At 57.5% G+C, this 15,805-nt stretch overlaps 5 protein-coding genes across 5 annotated transcripts; 2 read left to right on the top strand and 3 right to left on the bottom strand.

Annotated features, from left to right (window-relative positions):
- Positions 1-365: 365 nt before the first annotated feature.
- On the top strand, positions 366-1,956 carry MFIFM68171_03277 (Origin recognition complex subunit 5; the record flags this gene model as incomplete). The annotated part of the gene is made up of 3 exons (XM_071058698.1): positions 366-473; positions 531-920; positions 976-1,956. 3 exons carry the CDS (start codon positions 366-368, stop codon positions 1,954-1,956), a joined length of 1,479 nt encoding a protein of 492 aa, XP_070914799.1.
- Positions 1,957-2,327: 371 nt separating this feature from the next.
- On the bottom strand, positions 2,328-4,165 carry MFIFM68171_03276 (ER to Golgi transporter; the record flags this gene model as incomplete). Its single annotated transcript, XM_071058697.1, has 2 exons — positions 2,328-3,671; positions 3,737-4,165. The coding sequence occupies 2 exons, from the start codon at positions 4,163-4,165 to the stop codon at positions 2,328-2,330; spliced, it is 1,773 nt and encodes a 590-aa protein (XP_070914798.1).
- Positions 4,166-4,805: 640 nt separating this feature from the next.
- MFIFM68171_03275 (Spliceosome associated) lies at positions 4,806-6,785 on the top strand (the record flags this gene model as incomplete). The annotated part of the gene is made up of 2 exons (XM_071058696.1): positions 4,806-4,880; positions 4,944-6,785. The coding sequence occupies 2 exons, from the start codon at positions 4,806-4,808 to the stop codon at positions 6,783-6,785; spliced, it is 1,917 nt and encodes a 638-aa protein (XP_070914797.1).
- Positions 6,786-7,871: 1,086 nt separating this feature from the next.
- On the bottom strand, positions 7,872-10,163 carry MFIFM68171_03274 (Polycomb protein VEFS-Box domain-containing protein; the record flags this gene model as incomplete). The annotated part of the gene is made up of 3 exons (XM_071058695.1): positions 7,872-7,967; positions 8,032-8,568; positions 8,631-10,163. 3 exons carry the CDS (start codon positions 10,161-10,163, stop codon positions 7,872-7,874), a joined length of 2,166 nt encoding a protein of 721 aa, XP_070914796.1.
- A 2,999-nt stretch (positions 10,164-13,162) lies between these two features.
- On the bottom strand, positions 13,163-15,484 carry MFIFM68171_03273 (F-box protein At-B; the record flags this gene model as incomplete). The annotated part of the gene is made up of 1 exon (XM_071058694.1): positions 13,163-15,484. The coding sequence occupies one exon, from the start codon at positions 15,482-15,484 to the stop codon at positions 13,163-13,165; it is 2,322 nt and encodes a 773-aa protein (XP_070914795.1).
- Positions 15,485-15,805: the final 321 nt, after the last annotated feature.

Genomic DNA, 15,805 nt, shown 5'->3' with positions numbered 1-15,805 from the left:
TGCCAAAGACGGGTTTAGCGCGGAACTGCCGTCGGAATTGTGGTGTACTATTGTACGGCGTATGGAGATAGTTTTAATGTGCGGCGCTCGTGCTACCCACTGAGCGCATAACGAGTGGAGACGCGGGCTGGAGCGAGCGCGCACTGACACGCTGCGTAACTACCGCGACTTTCAGTTCTGTAATTACATACCCGCTGTAAGTTATCCGTATCTACATACCTTACGGAATTGATGCTCAGGTCAGAACTGTTTCTGTGCAGGTATGCGAGCAACCGCATCCAGTGGCCAGTATCAAGTGAGCGTCTCACAACCAAGGACGGCCAACTCTGCGCATATTATTGCACGCTGATAATGGTCCCTCAACAATGAGCGCCTCTCTGTTCCAGCTCCCGGACGAGCTAATCATCACCACGCTTGCCCAGCGCTTCCCCTGCCGAGAAACACAGATTCGGTCTCTGGCGACGCTCCTTTACGTAGGTTGACGCCACTTTTAACCCCAGAAGGCCTTTGCAATACTGACTCACAAGCAGCCCATCGCTGCGCCATGTCGCAACCTTGTAATCTACGGCACTGAAGCCACAGGGAAGAGCGCCATCACGGCGGCACTGCTGCCCCGGCTTGCTGGCCAGTCCGGAGACGGCGGGCCCAGTCTCCGATATGCCATTGTCAACTCGGTGGAATGCATCACGGCCCGCCACCTCTACGAGACAGTTGTCGGCAAGGTCGCCGATGCCCTAGAATGGGATGCCGCGCCGTCACGCTGCGAGACGGCTTCCCAGTTGACGGTCGAGCTATCCAAGATGCTCAGGTACACGCCGCGGCCAGACAACTTCCGATTCGTGCTCATCTTGGACGGCATCGATCGCCAGCGAGACGCCCCCCATACTCTCCTCCCAGCTCTTGCTCGGCTATCCGAGATTGTACGTAACCCATACCCAAGAACTCTGTCCACCAGCCGCTAACAACCTCCAACAGATCCCGTCCCTGACGGCAGTTTTCATCGTGACCTCTCCAGCACCCAACTTCCTCCGCACCTCCTTCGTCCCCCACCTACACTTCCCAACCTACACCAAGCCTGAGTTCATCTCCATCCTCTCCACCTCCCCCCCTCCTCCGCTGCCCAACACGACCGCACAAGAAACCGCCGACCTCTGGTCCCGCTTCGCCTCGGCCGTCCACGATGCCCTCGTCCGCGCCGCCTCGCGCACCCTCCCGTCCCTCCAGCACGCCTGCACGGCCCTCTGGCCGCGCTTCACGGCGCCCATCCACGCGGGCACCCACAGCGCCCGCGAGTTCTCCAAGCTGCTCGTGGCCGCACGCATGCACTTCCAAGACGAGAGGCTGCTCGACCCGGGCGTCGTGGTAGCCGCCCGGAATCCCCAACACCACCAGCCAGGCAAACCCGCCACGGCCGCAACAGCAACAGCAACCGCAACCGCAACTGCTGCAGTAGCAGCAGCAAAAACCGACCTAGCAACCCTCCTCCCCCCGACCCCACGCCTCCTCCTCCTCGCGTCCTATCTGGCCTCGCACAACGCGACGCGGCACGACCTGGTGCTCTTCTCGACGCACCACCACGGCCGGCGGCGGCGGCGCGGGGGTGGCGGCGACATTGCCGGGCGCAGCAAGCACAAAAAGATCGCACGCAAGCTCCTCGGGGCGCACGTGTTCGTGCTGGAGCGGATGCTCGCCATCTTCGCGGCCGTTCGGGAGGAGTGGGAGGCCAGGAGCCACTATGTACGGGAGGAGAAGGAGGAAGGGATGGGGCACGGGGACGCGGATATCGGGATGGCGATCGCCACGCTGGCGAGTCTCAGGCTTCTCGTGAGGGTTGGGGGAACCGGGGGGGACCTGATGGACTGCGGGGGCAAGTGGAGGGTGAATGTGGGGTGGGAGGTGGTGAGAGGGTTGGGGAGGAGTATGGGGGTTGAGGTGGAGGAGTGGTTGATTGAGTAGATGTAATGTGTTGTTTGGATGGCGTGGGAGAGAGATGGAGGTGTGGTGGTATAATGGGTGAGATGTTACTCTAGTCAATGCATGTTATCATACAACAGCCCGTCTTTTTTTTTTCTCTCTCCCAATGACCAACCCGTACAAAAAATATGTAAACGCCCTCTAACCCACCCCTCGCCGCCCACCGCCAATATAGGTGAATGAACCCTGATCTCTCTAGACAGCAATACCAAATACACGTAAAAAGGTGATGCTGAGCCCGGAAAACAGCCAATCCCAACCTATCCCATCCAAAGTCGAGCCCCATCATTAACCCAGCCGACGCGTGCTCTCATAACACATCTCTTCCCATGAAATTTTTTTTTGCGCTTCAATCACCTCGCGGCTACCGCATTATTGTCACCAGCACGCCATGTATCTTCCTGCCTCGTCCCCGGCGGCAGCCACGCGGCATTGCCCGCACCGCGAGCCCCGCCGACCCTGCCTACATCGTCCGACTTCTTGGGATCGTTCATAATCGCATTGGACGAGTACAACGACTGCGTGTAGACATGTCCGCTCCCCGACTCGGCCACGGACATGGCGACGGGGCTCTCAAACATGGTTGTGCCGTTCTGGCCGCTGTTGCCCTGCCCTGCAGGAATCGCGAGAGAAGCCCCGTGCTTCGTGCTCAGCGGTAGGAGCATCTGCTCTCTCCGTGTCTCGGTCATGGACCGCGCACGCTGGTCGGCCTTGTTCTTGGCGTTGCTGCGGTCGTAGAGGTAGAGGCCCAGGAAAGTGAGCCCGATGCCGGCGGCCTGGACCTTTGTGGTTGGACTCCGGAACCAGAGGATGGCGATGATGATGACAAAGACACGCTTGATGAGGCTTGCGACCGAGTAGGTGACTGGTGAGACCATCGAGAGCAGGACGAACGCGAGGATGTTTTGGCCGAAATGGAAGGTGCCGTTGAAAATGTATTCCAGCACCAAGGGCCCGTGGTCGAGCGAGTTGGGGCTCTGGATGAGGTCGACGCTGCCGTCCCAGAGAAAGTCGCCTAGGATATCGATGCCTTCGGACCAGAACCAGATGGGCCCCGTGAGCAGGAACGCCATGCCTGACGAGTAGCATAGCAGGTTGAGCTTGTCGAGCTTACGTGACTGCCCGCCCGGCCCTTCCTGCTCGGCGCGCGCGGCCTCGTTGAAGAGACGCTTGGAAAAGATGTTTTGGGTGACAAAGATCATGGCGGCGAAGAGAGCATAGAGGATGCCTAGGAATTGCCCACCAAAGGTGCGGTTGCCGGAGCAGGCGAGAAAGACGCCAACCGTAAGGGGGATGAGGGAGAGATAGGTCGCCCTAGGGTAGCGGATGTCAAAGATGAAGCGGTAGGCGAGAACGGTAAAGAGGGGTGAGAGCCCTTTGATGGTGTGGACAAGCGAGACTGGGATCTTGGAGGTGGCGTTGGAGCTCAATAAATGGCCCCCTATCTGGAAGGCTGCTAGAGGCAGCGTCGTCTTGATCACGTCCCGCGAGGGGTATCGAATGGGGTGCTTGAGCGCTGGGATGGCAGTCCTCAGCCAGGGAAAGGTAGACGCCAGCCACGAGAACAGCATGCAGTACGAGGAGACGAAGCCGAACTGAACGAGCGTCAAGGTCGCGGGCTTGTCGAATGCTGTCAGGATCGTCTTGGAGGAAGTGTTGGTCAAGGCGGACGATGAGTACCACATGATGCAGAGCGCCTGCGGGGGGAGGGACACGGGTTAGTATTGAATTGTGGCGTCTGGGGAAATCCAGGCGGACATACGATGAGCTTCCACGATACTGGCGCACGAAGCGCATCTGCGATCTCGTGGGCATTCTGGCTCATGCTTCCAGAGCGCATCCGGTGAAAGGCGTTGCCGATACTATTTCCCCTGGCGTGGCCAGCGGAGCCCGACGACGGGGGATCTCGAGGGGCCCATCTCACCCGGCTATCGCGGCGGGCGTGCCAACGGTCGGAAGAGTGCTTAGCGCTGCCGTTGCCGTATGCGAAACCGTTTTGCTGCCAGCGTTGGTTCGTGCTCTGCCCATTCACGGCGGCGTGTCCAACGTCAAAGTCGGGGAACTTCTCGGTCTCGGCGTGAGCCGAGCTGTCGTCGGTTTCGGGAAACGTTCTAGTAGTGCTTGTTGACGGGCGGGTTTGAGATGCAGCCCGCATGTGGGAACCGCTCGAGTGCGATGTGGAATGCGGCATCGCGCGCTTCGAGACGCATGGGCCGGGGTCGGGCCAGCGGGAAATGATGGCGGAAAACGAGCGAGTCGATAGGCAATCGCGCTGCTGCTACTTTGGCTACGTGATCATGGCCGGTCCTCCGTGTCTCGTCAGAACCAAAGGGAAGACACTTGCGAGTGTTACGAGCAATTGGCGGTTTCCCGGGTGCCGCCGGTCTCAGGAGGGGAGCGAATTGTCCAGATGTTTTAGGTCGGCTTATCTGGGCGAAATAAGCTCTCTTGGCGCCTCCAATCCGTTGTGCCAGACGAAGCACGCGTTTACTCGGCATTGCAGGGATTGGAGAGAGATGCTGTGGATGTGCACGGCCACAACCGGGGCTGACCACCGCCGCATTTCCTTGGGCGGATCAGCCACACTGTGACCTTGGTCGCCTAAAACTTTTGGGACCCGGCACGCGCAGCGCATGGCGTCGCTCAACCTCGATATAAGCTAACCGCAGCCGACTTTTGCCCGCGTGCAACTCCACCGAGTATCGCCATCCCAGCGGCAGCCTGACAAGTATCTCCAGCCCGGGGCCGCCTTGGAACACAGCCTGTCCTGAATGCTTTACAACCTTGGGTTTTGCACCAGACCAGGAGCCATCGGCTCATAGCGGTCCAAGATGGCGGCACCAAAGATGACCAAGAACCAGCTGCGCCGGGCCAAGAAGAAGGAGCAGAAGAAGGCCCAGGTCGAGGTTAGTTTTACATTTCCACCATCGTCTCTGTCGCCTCCCAGCACATTGACTTTGTTATCGCAGAACGGCTCCAAGACCCCCGACGCCAAGGATGAGCCTCCTAAGGAAGAGACCCCAGCCGACGAGAGCAAACCCTCCGATCTCGAGGTCAAGAAGGACCCCGATGCCTCCGATAAGATCGATGCCGACGGGCCAGTCGACGGCCTCGTCGATGTCCCCCTGCCCGAGGACGATCCCGCATTTGCGGCGTACAAGAGCATCTTCGAGAGATTCGGCATGAGCCTTGAGGACGACGAAATCGCGAGGGAGGCGAACGCGGGGAACAAGGGCGAGGTATTCTTCGACCAGGATGACGAGATCCCCAGCGAGGACGAGGAGTCCCAGCAAAAGTTGTCCAAGAAGAAGCGCAAGAAGCTAAACAAGCTCTCCATCGCCGAGCTGAAGGCGCTGGTGCGGAACCCCGAGGTCGTCGAATGGCACGATGTCTCGTCATCAGACCCTCGCCTGCTGGTCCAAATCAAGGCGCAGCGCAACATCGTCCCGGTCCCGGGCCACTGGTCGTTAAAACGAGAGTACCTCTCCAGCAAGCGGGGTATCGAAAAGCCCCCGTTCAAGCTGCCCAAGTTCATCGCCGAGACGGGCATCACCGAGATGCGCGATGCCGTCCTCGAAAAGCAAGCCGAACAAACGCTCAAGCAGAAGCAGCGCGAGCGCGTCCAGCCCAAGATGGGCAAGCTCGACATCGACTACCAAAAGCTTTACGACGCCTTCTTCCGCCACCAGACCAAGCCCGATCTCACCCGCTTCGGCGACGTCTATTACGAAGGCAAAGAATGGGAGGCAGACTACAAGGTCTTCAAGCCGGGCGAGATCAGCGACGCGCTGCGTGAGGCCCTGGGCATGCAGCCGGGCTTCCCCCCTCCCTGGCTCCTCCAGCAACAGCGCGTCGGCCCGCCCCCATCTTACCCTACCCTCAAGATCCCCGGCCTCAACGCGCCCCTCCCGCCAGGCGCAGCGTGGGGGTTCCAGCCGGGCCAATGGGGCAAGCCACCGCTCGACGAATACAACCGCCCGCTCTACGGCGGCGACATCTTCGGCATCATGGCTCCCGGCCAACAGCCCGGCCAGCCTGGCGTCCCCTACCAACCGCAACCGCAACCAGCCCAGCTCCACCAAGCCCAAGCCGCGGCCGCCATCCCGGTCGGCGAGCCCATCGAGCGCACCCTGTGGGGCGAGCTCCAACCGCCAGCCGAAGAATCCGAAGAGGAAGAATCGGAGGAAGAGGAAGACGAAGAAGACGAGGCGGGCTCCGAAGCAGGCGACCTGCCCCCCGCCGGCGGCATCGACACCACCAGCGGCCTGGACACCCCCGGCGGCTACGCCAGCACCGTCCATCCGGGCGACCACCCCTCGGGCGTGGAGACCAGCATGGCGGGCGAGTTCGACCTGCGCAAGACGCGGCGCGGCTTCGAGACGGAGGAATCGTCGTACGGCAGCGCCCCGCGGCAAGCATACACCGTCATCCCCGAGCGGCAGGCGCGCGTGGAGGGCTTCTTCGGCAGCGACAAGACGTACGACTTGTCCAAGGGGCGTGGCGCCGGCCCCGGCGGGCCGGTCCCCGTCCTGGGCCAGGAGGAGGACTCGCGCAAGCGCAAGAAGCCCGGCGACGTGGACATCGCCATCGACCCGGACGCGCTGCTGGCGCGCGACGGCATGATCAGCAAGGAGGACGTGAGGAAGAAGTACGAGGCCGGGCGCAGGGAGGAAGGCGTCGGCGCGCAGTGGAACCGCGCCGCCTACGAGGAGGACCTCAGCGATATGATTGCGCAGGAGAGCAGGAAGAGGCAGAGGAGGGAGGAGGAGCGGCGCGGCGAGCGGGAGAGGGGTGGGGGGAGGTATCGGTAGGACATTTCGGTAGGAGGGTAAAGTTGAGGATGAGGATCGGGATCGGGGATGAGGATGGGGATGGAGTTTTCGACAGCTGAAGAAGCGTGAGAACAGGGCGTTTGGGTGTGCTGGGATTGGGAGGGAGGAAATGGGGTTTGTAATCACATCCATGCTGTGCCTTGTGCGTGTAGAAATAAATTGTTTAACCGGCGATAGAAGAGGTTACTTGCGTGCCACATCGTAGCGTTGACTTGGGCGGTGTGTTGTTCGCGTGCGAGGTTGGTAATGAACGCGGAAATTCTCCCACGATTCAAAACCACACAGTCAACCTGCGGAAGTGTCGTCACGAATGAGAAATCTCAACATGTGCACAATTGCTCTTGCCTCTGCCCAACGGATGTTGATAGTTAAAGTAGACTCTTGTATCAAACGGATACAAGAGTCGACTTGCTCCTAACAAGCCAATATAAGCAAGAGAACAGCTATAAAGAGCAGGTAATATGAGATTTCGGAAACGGCTGTGTCTTCTTATGCATGTATGATCCGAGCATGTCAATTTGTAATTTGTTGAGCAGATATGAATGCAAAAATACGAGATACATATCTCAAGAGCATGACACAGTCATCACGCATTTTACAAGATTACTTGGCCTGGTCGTATCAACGAAGTACGCGAGTACCTCATCTTTTGCTGGGCTTCCTCAATCGGCTTCAGGTCACGGCTCTAGTACAGAAGCGATAATGTTAGGGAGAGCGTCAAATCTCTGTTAGGTCCCAAGTCACAAAGCACCATCCTTCAGTCCACCTCTCGGAGTTTTCTATGCCTATTAACCTCCTCCGAGCATCGTTGTTTTGTGTCTCGGGACGGCCGATGCCATTTAATCTACATATATACCATTAGTTCACAGCGTTGCCTCGCCATCGTTCGCAGCCGCCTTAGTCTCGGCGCTTAGAGCCCCAAGATAGAAAAGCATTGACGCGGCTGACGACGAGCTGCAACGCGTCTCAAGAACCACTCCGGTTCGTCCCCCGCATCCCCATTACTTCCAGCGCCCAATGCTATCCTCTTCATGCTGCCTGTCGTACTCGCTGGCCGAGTCCCTGTTAAGAGCAAGCCTTGCATTTCCAGTGCCTCCCTTTTGCCACCGCCTCTTCCGAATTCTCTACGCAAGTGTCATGGTAAAGACGATTCTTGCATTCCTTGTCAACTGTTAGCAGTCTATCAAACCTGCAGAAAGAAGAGCGAGAACCAGTAAAAGCATACCTTGTTCGCGCACACCAGCATCGCCGGCACGGGCACAGGCTCACCACAAGCATTGCAGCACTCGCCAGAGACCTTCTTCTTGCTCTGCTGGACCGGCTCCTCCTCACCCGTCTTGTGGATCCTCGCATCGTTCAGAATCTGCGTGGCCTCAAAGATGGCAGAGTCAGGGAGGACGCGCTGCGCCAGCAGCGTCGCGACGTGTTTGCTGAATTCCTCAGCGCGGTACTGCTTCGCCACGATCCAGGCCGCCTTCTCCCTCACAAAGCGGAGGAAGTTGCGAGGCAGGTACTGCTCCGAGGAAATGTGCTTTCTGAGGATGAAGGCATCCCACTCTTGCAGGTACTCCTTTTCTTCTGGGTTCAGGTCGATGAAGTCTTGGAGGTTGTCGCGATGCTTGAGTAACAGCCATCCATCGTCTATGGGGTGCTGGGGCACCGGAGTGCCGGGCACGAGCTGCACTTTGCTCAGCGGGTCGAAGAGAGGCTGCTTTGTCTTGGGCACCAGGACCCTCTTTCGGGTGCGCTTAGCGGCGAGCTTCTGCTGGATGTTAGTTTCATCAGGTGTGTACTATATATATGGCTTGCGGCACGTGAGCTTACAGTCCGGGCCCCTGCTGGAGCGCTCTCTTGGAAAAGTTCACGGCCATTATCCGGGCCGAGGCGTGAAGTAACCCACGAGTCGTCTCCGTTGACGTACTTATCCAGGTCTAAGGGCTTTACCGGCAGACCGAGCTGGTACACCCTCGGTCTCAGTGGAGAACCGTGGCTACTAGCGTTTCGTTTCACAGCGACGCAGTACCCCGCCTTAGGCCTGAATTCAAAGTGAAAATCATACTGCGGGTGGCTCAAGTAGTGGGCACGCAGCTGGCTGAGCCGTTCGTTCTCAGCTCCGCACAGCAAACACGCGAATCTGTCCGTCTGAACCTGCTCAGCGGGGAGCAGATAGGTGATTGCGTTCTCGTCCAGCTGGTTCTGCTCGTCACCCTTCCGCCGCTTTCTCGTCTCCTTCCCCACCGCATTGTTCCACATCTGCTTGACGTTGTAGTTGATGTCCTGCCTGGCCCGCCGTGATCGGCCGGGGGTAAGCTCACCCTCGGCCAGCTCGTCAAGACCATCAGCGACAACACCATTCGTCTGGCCGTTCGCGCCCTTCGTTCCATGGCCATTGAGTTGGAGTTCATGACGATGCAGGTTGATGCCGTTGACCCCGTCAACACCGTTAACGCCGCCGTTGGCTAGCGGCGCGGCGGGCTCGCTTGGGTCAAACACCATGATGGAGGCCTGAACATCCTTGGTGTGCTCCTTCAGAGCCCGCTGCGTGGATATGGCTGTCATCCAGCGGACGTCCATGTCCATGAGGAAGTTGGTGGCAATATCATTGCGCGGCTGCTTCTTCACTCTTAGGCGGACTGATTTGCGGTTGCGGCTGTTGAAGATGTCGGGGATACTGGCAGTGAGCACCCACTGGCGTGACGGGAGGCTACGATTGTAGAACGTGTCCTCGTCGTTGACAGGGACGAGGTCAACTGGGGGCCAGTTTGCGTCGCCGGCAGACTCGAGCTCGACCAGCACCGAGTAGCACTTGGCTAAGCCGAAGATGGAGTCGTCGTCTCGTTCGAGAAAGATCTTCTCCTCGGGGATGTGGAACGGCCTGATGGAGGAGAAGCGTGCCATGGGAGCGGAGCCGGCAGGGTTCTTGAAGACGCGTATGTCACAGACCTGGCTGTCAACGTGCAACACGACTTGCTCGCCGCCCTTGTGGCCACAAATGGTGAGCTTGCACCGGGCTTTGATCTGGACGATATCCCGGACGTTGGGCGCGACGAGCCCATTCAAGATGCCGTTCTTGACCCGGGGTGAGTCCTTGTGGCTGATCTTGAGGACCTCGATGCGAAGGGCGCGCTGGGCTGTTCCGTGATTCTCGAACAGCGGGAAGCCATCGTATTCGCTGTCGACGCGGCGGCGCTTCGCAGGGCGCCGGGCGTTCTCCTCATTGTCGGCGAACCCGTCGCCGGTGTCGCGAGACTGCGAGGAAGCCTTATTGCCCATCCTTGAGTTCCAGTGGTTAGTGGCCTTGAGCCAGTTCCGATGCAGGAAGGGCAGGCCACGGTTCCGCTGGTTAGGAGCCGTCATCGCTGGATCAAGACATCAGCGCCTGGAACCTATAGTCGCGAGACAAAGACGCGTGAATGGCTGGGCAAAGGTCAATGTGATGTGTGAGAAAGAAAAGGCGGCATTGTCCAGGCCGACCGTGAAGGGGGAAGTTGGTACAGACGAGGCTGACCAAGTGGGGCTGTGGAAGGATCGGAAAGACAAGAAAGATATGCTGTGAAGATGCGCAGTATGACTAGAGAGGAACTGGGAAATTGATAAAAAAAGTCTGCAGTGAATAATCAGGACGAAAAGGTGAAGAGTGTGTGTGTGACACAGCTAGAGAGATAGAGAGATAGTGCGCAGAGATGTCAAGGCAGGTGCAGGGCCAGAGAGACCGAAGCAGTGGCTGCCAGGGGAGATCTATCAGCAGCAGGATCTCATCGATGTCGTGTGAGATGGGAATGCCGGCTCAAGTGTGAATAGAGCCAAGGAGCGGTTTGATTGCGAGATGGGTTCCCGCGACCGCGAGTCCACGCAACCGGGGTGTCGGAAAGCAGACAGCTAGAGACAGAGCGCAAAGGGTATGACGCTTGTTAAAATCAATAGAGTGCAGACACAAGACTGGTGGTGGAATACAGCGTGTGACGTCTACAGATGCATCGGCATAGGGGGGTGGTAAAGGGAGAAGGAAAAGACGCGTACCGTACCCAAGACGACAACGGAGAGATTGTATCGCGATTTCTGTTGCTTCGTGCCACTCACCACCCCCGGCCGCCGTGGGGCTCGACACCTTGCTTCAACTCTGAACGGTTAGCGGCATGTCGCGGTAGCACGGCACATCATTTGCTGCAAAAAATAAGCGTATCAGGGTGGTATCTCCCTAACGTCATCAACCAATTACAACCCCTGTGGCCATGGCTGACACCCAAGAGCTGATCCAGCCAAAAGCAAAGCCATCCTTCAGAGGGTTGATTGAGCAGCGCATTGCCGATCCGGAATGTAGCCAGCGAGCATAATGCGGGGTCTGTTTATTCACCGAGTCTGAGACTCAGGCGCGTGTGTGTGTGTGTGTGTGGGGCCACGAACAGAATACCACAATTTCCTGTTCTCGGGAAGCTAAATGCACCAACCAGGTCGCAACCTAAGTGGCAGAGAGTGTGGGAAGAACATGAAGACATAGACATTGTGATGGTTTGTTTCGTGAGAATTCGCCTCAGGCAGTGATGGCTGAGACTCAGAGAGCGTACACGGGGAGGACCCGAGTGCCTGCTCTGTCTCACCCGAATGTGCCTCCAATTCTCCAGCAACCAGTTTGACCCGAAGGTGACGGCCATACCAAGCATCAAACAAACCCAAATCGCGTGACAGACGCTAGGAAGCCTGCTGGATTTCTAGACTATCTAGCTCTTGCATTTACAGATTCATGAAATAGTGACCGAAAGGACTTTGCCGCGGAGATGTTGCCGGTTTTTATTCAAATCGTACCGCCCCAGTTAGTACATGAGACAACCACGAATATGACGAAGGGTTTCCGACCTGTATCCCGTCTTTTCCGTCCGCGCCATTCGTAAAAGTCAGGGCGACATGCTACCCACGGTCTAAATGTGATGCGGTATCTAGAGCGCCCGAGGGTCCCGTAGGGATCCATGGTGAACCCCGGGGTGACAATTTGATTGTGCTCCCCGTTCTTCTTATATGACGGACCAGTAGTTCCAACGCAGAGTTTACCGCTGATATTAAATCCGATTCTTCAAATTTCCTACTCTATAAGGTGACCTTGAATATACGGAGCCAGCGTCTCGCTGTTAAAGCGGCATAGAATGCCAATGGCCCACTCGTACGACTCAGTCGTAGAGATTTTCGGTTTGGCCACCTCGGGTCAATATCTTAGCTATCGAGTGATCAGATCGAGTCACGTAATGCACGTTGTTCCAAGTTCATCAAAGCAGTGCTTTGGGCACATTAGGATAACCGCAGGCTCAATAGGGCGTGGTTGAAGTTTGGCGGATTGTTTTTACCAAACAAGACTTGGGTACGAAGGATTACGTAGCACATCAGCACCGAAACAATTTCCGTTGCGAGAGACTCGGTCCCTGATTCTTATCAAGTGAGCGTCAACAAGGGTGCGTCCAGCAGCTAGTAAGTGTCGGACGGCGCCACAGCACCAGCAATTGTTGTCTGTGGGGGACGACGTATGCTGCCTAGATCGACCTTCATTATCATTCGGGTTGCAGATGAACTCCAGGAAAACTACGAGGCATAGAGGGCAGGTAGCTTCCGAAGAGCGTCTCTTCGGACCGCCAGGAACGTCCGCATGTTCTGTCAGTAATACGTAAGTGTCTTAATTCAACTTTTTCACGAAATATAACTTTTTATTCCTTTTTTTTTCTCCCCGTTTCTCTGGCTCTTCTTTTCCTCCTTCTCTTTCCGTTTTTCCTTCTTCCCTCTCTTCCGTTACCTTCTATATCTTTGATATGATTATTCTTGATGGAGGTTAGGTTTTAATTATATGTAGAGCAAGGAGGCCACGGTACGTTAAAACAGTTCCTACGGACCGAAAAAATGGTCCCGATACTTAATTATTCTTTATATCTCAGCGGGATGTCACTGTGTGGCGGCTGCCCGGCTGGCGCCATTTCGGACAAGCTAGGCAGGCCCTAATAGCTTTTGACAGCCGGGCCAACCCGCCGCGGTAGATACAATTCACTCTCCAAAACCCCAGGTGCCCAAAGGGCTGCGCCTACCAGCCCTGCTAGCCCCCGAAGATCTCGAATTCCTCAAACTGCTCGATCCCAGAAACAAAGCTGTCACATTCGAGAGGAAGTGCAATCCATGGCTGACCCATCCCGATGCCCGCCACCCGTTGGATCAAACCCACCTTGAAGCAATCGCAAGCAAAGCAAACCTTTAGCCAGACGCCTCTCACCAATGCCCGCCACCCGAGCTTCAGCGCCGTATGTTAGGCCTAATAGAGCAAAGCATTTGGATGGCAATAAACTCCCCAGCCTAAGTAAGCAATCCTCCCCCAATGAAGAACCTCACCAAGCATACCGACCATCATCAAACACCTCATCCTGCCCGTCCCAGTCTGCATCCCAATGATCGTCCTCCTCATGATCCATAAAATCCTCCATTCTCCACGTCTTCTCAGCCGGCTTCTGATTATCCAGCTGAATCACAACCTTCTCACACATGCCATGGCGGAAGGGTGCCGTCTCGGCCATCTCAGTCGCCGGAGAACCCGCGACCTGGCTCGCCTCGGACCCGCCAGACGCCGGATCCAGCTCATCCTCTCCCTCCTCATCCTCGTCCTCGTCCTCGTCCTCGTCCGTATCCGGCTCCGCATACGATGGCCGTCCGAGCCCGTTCCTCAGATCCCTCCCCACGCTGCTAGCGCGCGAAGAAGGGTTCGACAGCTGCGACGCGATCCGATTGCTCCGCCGCGAGGGGCTCTTAGTCGCCATCGCGGCCGCCTCGGCAGACTTGCGGGAGGAGCTGCCCTTAGCGGCCCCGTTGCCGGTCTGTGAGAATCCCGCGGGTGGCTGCCGTAGGGAAAATAACGGGCGCGGGTCGCCCGATTTCCGCAAAAAGACCTTCTTCAGCTTGGCCTCCCACTTGTCGCGGATCTCGGAGCGCTGGCGGTATGGGATGTCCAGCATGGCTTTCAGATCGAGCTGACGGAGTTTGAGGAGTCTGGGCGCACTGTCGACTAGCGACTGGAAGAGCGTCTCCGCTGCCTCGGCAGTCCACTTCCTCATGTTCTTTAGCTCCAACATCTCCAGGCTCTCGGGCCAGTCTGGAATCTGGCCGGCGGTAAGCAGGTCGCTATAGTTTGGCTCCGAGTCGTTCCAGAATTCATGGTGTCTGAAGGTTTTGAAATCCATGCTGAGAGACTGTAGGTTCGGGCAGGCCGTCCCGAGGACGGTGACGAATGCCAAGCTGAGCGATATGTTGTGATGGAGAGCCAGATGTCGGAGCTTCTGCCCGTTGGAGAGCAGGTAGTTAGCAAAGTCATCGGCATTTACTTCCCAGCAATTGACTAGCTCAAGAGTCGTGAGTCTCTTCGGGAGAAGCGGAAGAAGCTGATCATTAATTGCAGTCGACGACTCGACGGAGAGGAACTCCAAGTTGGGAAGCGCGCTGATTGCATCTGCCATGCCCTGGACAAAGGCTCGGTCCAGTGCATCCAGCCCTGCGTCGTCGGAATATTGTTTCGCGCGAAGCGAAGGCACTTGGTAGTTGACGAAGGAGACCTTTTTCAGACTGGAAAATGAAGGGGTCTGATGGAGTGCGCTTATGCCAGCGAGGTCGAGACCTGGACCCATTAGGCGCCGATTCCACTGCCATCCGATAAGTCTCGGGTGATGGGTCCCGCTGGCCTCGCCGGCTGGACGACCATGCATGCCGCCCAAGGCCTTGAAAAGGGCAGCGGGGTAGTGCCATCGCAGGGAATCGTCCAGCTTACGATAGGGAGGTTCATCTTTCCAATGAGAGAACTGGATGACCTTGAGACGCGGCAGGCTGCAGATCAGCGTCTTGAGATCCAGTGATTTGCCCTTGTAGGTCTTGGAGGCAATCTCCTGAACATCAATGTAGAGAGCTTCCACTTTCTGCTTGTAATCGAATAGGGTGGAAGACGGGTCCTTGGACAGCAACGACACCAGATTGTGCGCTGCCGCCCTGCTTAGCAATGGCGGCGCCTTGTAGAGCGCCGTCAGCGCGTGTTCGGCGAATGCCCGGCAGACACGGCTGGTCGCCGACAGCCACTTGGCGCGCTCCGAGTCTTCAAGATCTGCTGCAGCATATTGGAAGATGGGGACCAGGATGTGCCAAGGTAGGCTGGCCCAGTCCGGAATGACGGTATTCTCGATTACTGGCTTGCTGTCCAACGACAGAGCAGATGTCTCGGCTGCAAGGCTTCCAAGCCGGCGCCGCTTTGCTGCCCGAGCGGGACTTTGCTTTTTTGGCGTTCTGCGGGCTCTGCTTTGACGGGGGCTGGTTGCGTTCTCCACATCGGATGTCTGGGGATCGCTATCTTCTCTGTAAGACCCCGGCCGGCGCCGGGCCCGCTTTCGCCGGGGACTTGCCACGGTGGCGCCGGGCGACAGGGAGCGCTTGTGCGACCGTGACTGTCTAGAGGTGCGGGCTGCCAGCTGCGAGTCGTTGCTGCTGCTCGGATTGGTCTGGGTGAGCGCAGCCGAGCTTCTCGTGACCCGGCCGCCAGTTCTCGGAGCGGCGCTGGGCAAAGTAGTACCTGCCGGAAGCCCCCGAGCCCCCGGCGCTTGGCGCGGCCGCAATACACGGCGAGTTGCTGGCGATGCAGCGAGTACAGGACCCGTCGCACCACCCCTGCGAGCCATCATGCCAATGCGATTGCCGAATCATAAATACCACAATCACAATACCAAAATAGAAGGGGATTTTGGCGAATTTTTTATACCGAGGTGACAAAGAAAGTGCAAAGTCTTTTGGGGGAGGGGGGAATGAAGGGTGATGGCGAAGTCGACCAGCCGCAGCAAAACCCCAGAGGCGGGAATGGATAATCGCTATTCAAACTTTGACAAGGATGGGTGACCGAGTTTCAGCCGTTGGACCCACATAAAAAGGCTCCGGCCTTCCTGCATTGTTGCACCCGCACAAAGCACGGGTATCACCATTGAGCAAAGCTTCCAATAGCTCCC

Source organism: Madurella fahalii, assembly GCF_045866475.1.
Source record: "Madurella fahalii IFM 68171 DNA, scaffold_2, whole genome shotgun sequence".
NCBI lineage: Eukaryota > Fungi > Ascomycota > Sordariomycetes > Sordariales > Madurella > Madurella fahalii.
Note: the sequence above shows the minus strand (reverse complement) of the source record. Positions and strands in the feature narration are given on the sequence as shown.